Source organism: Choristoneura fumiferana, chromosome 6 (genome assembly GCF_025370935.1).
Source record: "Choristoneura fumiferana chromosome 6, NRCan_CFum_1, whole genome shotgun sequence".
In the NCBI taxonomy this organism is placed as follows: Eukaryota; Metazoa; Arthropoda; class Insecta; order Lepidoptera; family Tortricidae; genus Choristoneura; species Choristoneura fumiferana.
Window position 1 is genome coordinate 7,037,957 of NC_133477.1, and position 9,506 is coordinate 7,047,462.

At 36.9% G+C, this 9,506-nt stretch overlaps 1 protein-coding gene across 1 annotated transcript; it reads right to left on the reverse strand.

Annotated features, from left to right (window-relative positions):
- Nucleotides 1-2,316: 2,316 nt before the first annotated feature.
- LOC141428579 (uncharacterized) lies at nucleotides 2,317-6,108 on the reverse strand. The gene is made up of 2 exons (XM_074088586.1): nucleotides 5,857-6,108; nucleotides 2,317-3,059 (listed from the first exon to the last, which is right to left on the reverse strand). Exons 1-2 carry the CDS (start codon nucleotides 6,028-6,030, stop codon nucleotides 2,934-2,936), a joined length of 300 nt encoding a protein of 99 aa, XP_073944687.1. The 5' UTR covers nucleotides 6,031-6,108; the 3' UTR covers nucleotides 2,317-2,933.
- Nucleotides 6,109-9,506: the final 3,398 nt, after the last annotated feature.

The window sequence follows — 9,506 nt, forward strand, 5'->3', positions numbered from 1 at the left end:
GATCCACCCGGACGATTTGGCTTTGCAAAAAGTAAAGACAGAATGTACATTTCGTTTTAACAGGTTGGTCACTTTTATGAACAAGGGGTCAACTTGAGGTACAGTCAAGTTTATAAAGTTGTGAGCAAAAATTTGATCAAAAATATCTGAACACGACTCTATTATTAACGGCGTAGAAGCGTGTTCAGATATTTTTGATCAAATTTTTGCTCACAAGTTTATGAACTCGACTGTACTTTAGATACTGTTGCACTGTATACTCGTAGGATTGACAATGTTTGCGAAATTTATTTCATGTAACAATAGGCTATTGTCTTCAAAGCGATAAAATTAATATTTACTTTTGAAGCAAGCACTACAATATGTAGTGTTACAATATATAGGCCTCCCCCACACAAATATGTTATAAGAAAAGTTTTGTTTGTATGGCGAGGGCAAATATCAAATTGACATATTATTTGCTTTTATTAGCAATAGCCTTACTTTAATCTCAGATTTTTCAGAAGCGAAAACGATTAACCAGGCGTCCAAGATACCTTGTTTGAAGTCTGATCGATATGTTCTGTAAGTATTGTATCAAATATGTTCCTGTTAATAAAAATATTTGTATTGTATTGTTATTGTATTTAATTTACCAACCGAAAATTGTATACTTGAGTAACGCCAATATTTAGTGGCGTCTGGTGCTGCAATGTTCGTCGCTACTACTAACGACTCCTTCGTTCCACATTAGTTTATTAGTAAAAGTATAAGAAATTATGTACCATTTTTATTATTATGTACGTTAATACGCTTGCTTAACGAAATCTAAGATTTTTTTTAAAGTGAAATGATTTCACCATCCGACTACACGAAAGTCTTTGGTTCTGATTTTTAAATATTATTCGCTTAAAATATCTTTACAGATAGCATTTTTAGACTAACTTTTGATGTAGTTATACCCGTCTTCAAAAGGTTGAATGATTATGTTAAAATAACTATGGTACCCTTACCTAATAGAGCCCATAAAAATAAAATAAAAAGCGTAATGGACAAATAATAAAAGGCACTCTGATAAAAGGTCACAAACTAGTATGTGTAAATTTTTTTCGGGTACCTATCATTATTTTTATGCTAGCTTTGTTATTATGTCTTAGGTTATTCTTGAAAAAAATATGTAATGATTTATTGTTAAATTAAAATTAATCACTTCTATATATTATAGACAGTTTCCTCTTGATATCTAGGAAGGAAACGGCAAGAATTTGCTCTGAGGAAATCCCCATGTGATAATTAGCTCGAAGCATCCCAAAGGCAAAAGGGTAGGGTTAATTGGGTTCAGCGAAATTGGGTGCCTGGTGTTCAGTTCACCGCAACGGATGTAATAGTATGCTCTTTTGACCTAAGAGGCTAGCACGCGTACTATTTTATTTGAATACATAATTTCAGATTGGTTTTTGGAATCTTTTTATATTTTTTATTTCAATTCCAAATTTTTGTGACTTTTACGGGATAAAAAATACAAAAATATTCCAAAAACCAATCTTAATTTGATTGCTCTCTTATCCGGGTGAGCGGTTAGTTCCAATGGAATGCTGAAAGTTTCTCGATGAGGGCTACAGCATAGATGTCGCTAGTGTCGCTGCTTAAGTGACTAAATAAGTAAGAAACAAACAGGCTGAGATATGTGGTGCACAGGAGAAATTCGTGTTTGTACCGTTGTCCAGCGGTGGTGTAGCGGTATAGCACGCGGCACGGGATGCCGAGGACCTGGGTAAGATTCCCAGCGCTGGTCTTATTTTTCTGGTTTTTCTGTGCATCTATATTTCAGTTCGTATTTTCGATACATAATTTCAGTTTAATTTCAAGGTTACTTTGACGGAAACCAGTGTAAGTAAATCTTTTTCGGCACTTGGCGATCGTATTCGTGTGGTTAAAGAACGTGACTATGAAGCTTGATGACCAGGGTTCGATATTTGTATGAATACTTAGTGAGTATGAATGTTTATTCTCGGGTCTTAGACGTTAAATATGTATTTAAGTATGTTTTTATCTATTTAAACACGTTTATCCCGTTGCCTAGTACCAATAGTACAAGCGTGCTTAGTTTGGACTAGGTCAATGTGGTCAAGTGTCCTGTGATATCTATTTATTTATATTTTAAATTTAAAAATTCCGCTCAAAATTCTATGCATGAGCGTTCAATTAAATTAAGCCAAATGTCTGAAATATTCTGTATACATTTTAAATTAGTATGCTTCTTACTGCTAGGGAAAAGTATCTCTTAGAGGGGGTAAGTAAAGTGAAATTCAACAAAGTGTATTAAAATTTATTTAATTATGTCTAAGTATATAAAACTATTTACTATTATCTAATCACAGCAGTTTATGTTACTTTTAACCTAAATCTTTTACTATCCCGAGAGGCATGTAACGTATCCTACCTTAAGTCCATCTACAGTAGGCTGTTAATGAACTACTGGCTGAGGTAAGCCTCAGTCAACTTTAGGGACGCTGCTCTACGTTAGAGAGTAATAGAGTTAGAGACGTATATACGTTAGAGAGAGAAGTAAACGGCGTTGACTCTAACGTATACTCGGGCGCATGACGAATTTAACTTAACATTATAGGTATGGTAACAGTATAGGTTGCCTGGAAGAGATCGCTCTTAAGCGATAAGGCCACCTATTGCTTACCTTAAAATTTCTCTCTGTGTATTTGTTTTCTGTATCGTTTACTATTTCTGGTGTACAATAAAGAGTTTGTATTGTATTGTATTTGTATGGGCATATTGGGCATTTTTATGGTACTAGGCCAAGCACACTATGTCTTCAACATAAAGCATCCATCACTTTTCAACGCTAACTGGGTAGAAAAGGATACACGCTTTATTTTTATTGCTTGCTTGGTTCAAATCGCGTGTGCTAGGATTATTGGTCTTTAGTACCTAATGCCTTAAAATATTTTGAGTTTCGCGAATATATGTTCAAACAGGAAGTCAAGACACTTGTCCCATGAATTTATGACGTCTGCACTGAGTTTCAGGTCCTGTAACATACCGACTAATACTACTTTTGTTACCTGTAACAAAAAATGCAAATTATTCACCGCAGCAGCTTACCCTGAAAAAACAGTATCAAAAGAATTTGTTGCTTGTATAACTTGAGTGTCTTACAAAATCAGTTTTGCAATATTAGCATATCAAAAATACAAACTGAAATATAGATGCACAGAAAAACCAGAAAATAAGACCAGCGCTGGGAATCGAACCCAGGTCCTCGGCATTCCGTGCCGTGTGCTATACCGCTACACCACCGCTGGACAACGATACAGACACGAATTTCTCCTATGCACCTCATATCTCAGCTTGCGTTGTTTCTTATTTAGCCACTTAAGCAGCGACACTAGCGACATCTATGCCGTAGCCCTCATCGAGAAACTTTTCGGCACTCCATCGGAACTAACCGCTCACCCGACAAGTAAGATTGTTTTTTTGGAATCTGTTTGTATTTTTATTTCAATTCCAAATTTGTTTGTTACTTTTACGGTCATCCCGTAAAACCTATATCGAAAGTACAAACTGAAATATAGATGCACAGAAAAACCAGAAAAATAAGAAACTCTCTCTCTCTCTCTCTGATAGGTCTCTGAGAAGATTCCAAAAAACAATCTTAATATTAGCATAGTTTTGGTTCTTAATTAGTCAATTTTGGCTAAACATCAAATAGCCAAGCTAGTTCAGCTACTTATCCTTTTTTTCAGTGTACATTTCACAATGATTGATGTATTTACCGATACATGTATCACTTATTAGGTAGGTATAATTCAACAAATTAAACCTAAAACTAATATAGAACCTTTCACAATTAAAGTTATATTTATATCGTGGAATCAGGCAAAGGAATTCATTATTAAATTAAATTCACAAAAAATACAAAAGTAACACAAAGATAAATATGGCCTCTCAAGCAAAGGATCGTGGGAACAAAACCGGCTACGCACCTCGTGAGTTTTTCGAAATTTATGTGCAAAATTTATTTGAAATTTACCGCGAGCTTCACGGTGAAGAAAAACATCGTGAGGAAACCTCTAAAAACCTGCGAAGCAATTCAATGGTGTGTCTAAGGTTCAATCTGCACTGGGCCGCGTGGGAACAACGGCCCGAGCCCTCTCATCCTGAGAGTGAATCAAATATATAAATAATAAAAATAATTAATAAACAGAGTAGATACAATAAATTACGATAAGTAACGATTCAAATAGTTAATGTTATATTCACCGCGATTTCGATTTAATCTGAGATGGGAAGAACCTAAATACCTACCTACGCCGTCAAATGCAAACGGCTAGAAAACCGATGTTAGTCTATCGTGGAGTACAATAAAAGTAGAAGTATTTTTAAAGGTAAAACAATGCAAAAAAAGAGTCCTTGACAGCCAAACATAGGAGGACTACCCTCTTGGCGCTCCGAAAATAGAAATGAGCCGTGTTTATTTATACTACGCAATCAGAGTCTCAATATTATTTATTTTTTACTGACGTTAGCCGATCCAAGTTTATGCAAGTCATTTTATTAAGTTACTAACTACGTAATTGGTGGAAAAACTTGTATCACAGAATAGATAGTTTACTTGCACAATGTTTTAAAATTTATAACAATGTAGTTACATACATTCTTCGTTTATAAAAAAAGGAAGAATTATGAATTTCACTCTAGGACCTATACAACATACAACGAAGTGCAAAATTCGAACTGCGTATCTTGCCGTCCCGCTGACGCTAATATTATTTGATACGAGAGTGAGAGGGACGGTACGATACGAACTTCGAATTCCGTAGTAGCTCCCCTGAACCCCAGACTATAAGTACCACTACTGGGCTTATATCCTTACAGAATTAGATGGCTTATGCTGTAGTTCTCACGGGCGTCCAGTGCTGATTGGAAGCTTCACACATACCATTGAATTGCTTCGCAGGTTTACCCAGGTTTTCTCGCGATGTTTTCCTCCACTGTACAGCGCGTGGTTTTCAAGTAATTTCAAAAACGAAATTTGAAAAAATCAGAGGTGAGAGCTTGGATTCAAACCCACGATCCTCTGCTTGAGAGGCGATAGGTCAAACCATTAAGCTATCACAGCTTATTGTGTGTTTAAGATGTCAGGATAAAAGAAAATACTGTAATTGACCACTTGTAAACAGAAATACTAAAATTGGTAAAAATATTACATTGTTGAACTCTATACGTAACCTTCCAATGGCACTCTATTTACACTCTAGTTACAGAACTACCAGATGCTGCTTGAATTCAGTGTCGGTTTAAGCACTTCCAGCGCCCTGGGCGAGATTTCCACGGAGCCCCAAACTCTTGGAAAATTTCTAGAAAGTATAAGTACCCCTTTAAGTCTGGCGCGGGCGCCCTGGGCGTCACCCCACCGCGCCTTACCCTAACGCCGCTACTGCTTGAATTGACAACGAAATTGACATAACTGTGCTCAGTTGAACTTATTTATGATCAGCATCTTTTGTTTCCATGTCACTTGCTCTTGTTTTTCTATTCCGTGGATCCACTCAGATGGCAAGAAGGCCTAGTGGTTAGAGAACCTGACTACGAAGCTTGAGGTCCCGGGTTCGATTCGGTATTTGTGTGAAAAATACGAATGATTGTTCTCGGGTATTGGGTGTTTAATATGTATTTAAGTATGTATCTATATCTATATAATTATATTTATCCGTTGCTTAGTACCCATAACACAAGCTTTGCTAAGCTTACTTTGGGAATAGGTCAATTGGTGTGAATTATCCCCTGATATTCATTTATTTCTTTCATTATTAATCTACTTGTCATTTTGACATTCCGAAAAGCATCGGCAATACTCACATTGAAATGCTTCCTTTCCACTTGCCTCCTGCCGTGTGTTTCTCCTAGCTTATTCATCATGACGATCACCAACTCTGGCTGCTTCAGATGCGTCACTGCTTGGTTGATGGAAGCCATCAGGTTAATGGCATGTGCCCTGAACAAATAGCTGGCTGAAAACTCCTCTTCTGACATGATCCTGAAACTTTTGAAGAAGGTCTTCGTTTCGGGGTCAGCTCGAAATAATCTGGAAAAATAAATTGAATATGCGCAGGTTCGTACAATACTGGTGATTGCTCGAGGATGTAGTGAATATTTAAGCCTTTCCCATCTTATTTTCTCGGAAATGTTCGTATTTGCCATGCTACTTCAGTTAGCCCCCAGTACCCGTCAAGACAACGTAGGTAAAGGTCATATTTTATCAAGACATAAAATAATCGATATAGTGTGATTAACACCTAAGTTAGGATTTTATTAGATTTTTGTTTACACTACATTCTCTATATAAATAATTTGATCGTGGGGCTTATATCATCTCAGCGTGATTTAGGTACGTCAACATCACAAATAAGTGATAACTTTTGTACCTTGTCACTTTAACGTCATGTATGAAAGGCCATATGAAATTGTGTAACGACTGAAAGCGACAAGGTACAAAAGTGATCACTTTGAACGTGAGACTGTACTAGAAACTCTCCTATTTACTTAATACAAAAATGACACTTATTAATACGATAATTCATAGACACACCCGCAGCATTCGGAAGTAGTCGTGTGTTCCGAATTTTCACGATGGGAACGGATTACCTATTCATTTCATTACATTAGTAGCTATTTGTTCCATAGAATAGAATCAATACATTTTGCATGACTTGGAGCTTTATCACTGTCACACTAGTATGAAACAAATGGGCGCGATTGTGCAACTCTCGTGGAGGTGTGACAGCGTGACGACTCACACATTTGTTGTTACGGAACGTGACGTCATTGCTATAAGGAAAAGCTGCGCCAAGCCCGCGCACAGTTTGATCAAGTCTTTACTTCTATGTTTTTACCAACTTTACTCTTGTTAAGAAGGCCTTACCTTTGGGCTTGCAAAGCCTTAGTCATCCCTCAGAATTTTGTAAGAATGAGAGAACTTCTGTTCGATGAAACCTATCATACAGTTCTATGTTATATCATCATCATTATCATATCATACGTAGGACGTCCACTGCTGGACACAGGCCTCTCCCATAGACCTCCAGTTGCTTCAGTTGTGAACCTGCACCTTTTACCAGGACATCCGTTCATCTCATTAGTGGACGTCCTACGCTGCGCTTGCTGATCCGCGGTCTCCATTCGAGAACTTTTCGGCCCCAGCCCCAACCCAAAGGCCATCTGTTCTCCTTGCTATATGGCCCGCCCATTCCCACTCAACGAGCTAATTTGCTTGGCTATATCGATGACCTTCGTTCTATTATGTCGCTAATGAATGTTATATTTATATCTTATAAAACGACTATTTTACATAGTAACTAAATGAGGCTTTACGCAGTGACTAAAGTCAATAATATTTATTGGCTACGTGCCCAGGCGCATGATTCGATGATGTTGCAGAATGTACGCGTCCCGTGACAAACCTTTCCTCAGTTTTAAACTTTGCTCTCGCTAATTAATATTGCATAAGCTGAGGAATATTTCTTAATGCATTTGCTTGCTCATTTGTTTTGATTTGAATGGAAGTAATAAATGTTATTTACAAAGCTACTTTATATTTGAGTAGGTAGGTATATTGCATCACTATTATGAAAATAAAATAACATTAAGTACCCGTTTTTTTATTGGCATTAGATCGAGCTGAAAATTTCGTTACTGAATTTTTAATTCCATTTACTTAATAAGTAGCAGAGTTTTTAGCGCACTTATTGCCTCATTTTAATACCTTGCTGATCATTACTATAGTAAAGCTTTAGTCTTGGAACTCACATGTAAGATTCAAATGTTTTTAATATTTGTTGTTTTAGCGGCAACAGAAATACATAATCTATGAAAATTTCAACTGTCTAGCTATCACGGTTCATGAGATACAGCAGCCTGGTGACAGACGGACAGACAGACAGACGGACGGACGAACGGCGGAGTATTAGTAATAGGGTCCCGTTTTTACCCTTTGGGTACGGAACCCTAAAATGCCGATCGAATTATCCAAGAAAGTAAGAAGTCAGCATATAATGGCGCCATGTAAGTATTTGAAATTAAACTTATACGAAGATAGTTCTAAGAAAATCTTAAAATACATCTTGTGTTACGTCTGTTGTGCACATGATTCCTTTTAAAGAAATATGAGATGCTCCACACATGATTGTTACGAAATTTTGGAGGGCAGCCAATACAACTTTTGTTGTTTTCTTAAATTCTGGAATCAAAATGGACACAAAACGTACGCGAAAGCCGTAAACTTCCTAAGAACTTGTGCGCATACTCAGACTTGTTTGAATAACGTAGCATAATTATTGAGTGTTCGCTGTTAAGATAATTATATCCAGGTTATAAACCGCTCTTTTCGACTACCTAACTACGATTTTTATAGAGATCGCATTGTTTTCTTGGATGGTCTTTAGGAATCTCTACTAATATGCTGACGAAAAATATAATGAAAAATATAATGTGAATGTGATGGCTGGTTTCTGTGTCAATATCAGCGATTGTCAACTGTCTCAAGGAAAGATTTATAGGAACTAGTGGCGTGTAGAGCGAATATTTTCGTTAGCTAAGGGAAGCGTGAGCGCGAATTCGAACCCATCTTTGGAAATAATAAATCGCAGTTAGCGTAGGTACCGTCACCTGCATCAATATCTGCCACAGCGAAGTGTGCAAAAACATCTGACACGTCCTACCGACCCTAATTTTTTTTTTATCAAAAAATGGAACCGACTTCAAAAACCTTGAAAGTAAATTTCTACTAGTTTGAAATTGGTGTCTCAGCACGAGCCAGCAGGTGTCGTCTACCTCACCTACATACTATTGGGCTTCAATCACTCCTGCTGGCTCATGCTGAGGCACCGACTTCAAACTAGTAGAAAATTATTTTCAAGGTTTTTGAAGGTAGGTTCCATTTTTTGTAAATAAACATTTTCCATAGTTTTTAGTGATTTGTAGCCAAAGTGCATCTCACAACGATTCCATTAAGCTCAAACACGGATTAGTTATATTATTTTATAACAGAGTACTGGTACCCACGGTCTTCTTCATCAGGCCCAGTTCACCAAATGATACTTTTTGAATGTAAATACTTGATATGGTGTTAATAATGAAAAAATGGCTATAGGTGTGCTTATAAAATATGAGGGTTGCCCTCGATTTCTCTAAGATCCCATCACCAGATCCTGACTTGGTGACAATGGGACTACCTCGGAAGTATGTCCATTAGAACAAAAAAAGAATTTTGAAATTCGGCCCACAATAATTGGAGGATTTATCGTGTAACAACCATAAAAAAAACCGGCTAAGAGCGTGTCGGACACGCCCGAAATAGGCTTCCGTAGCCATTACGAAAAAATTAAGTAATATTTTTCTAAGGATTTCGTATTTTGTACGGAATATTCCAAGTTTAGGTATATTTTATACCTTAGGCTGCTATTTAGGTACTCTTAAACTACAATTATTCTCAAAAAAACTTAACCGTTATA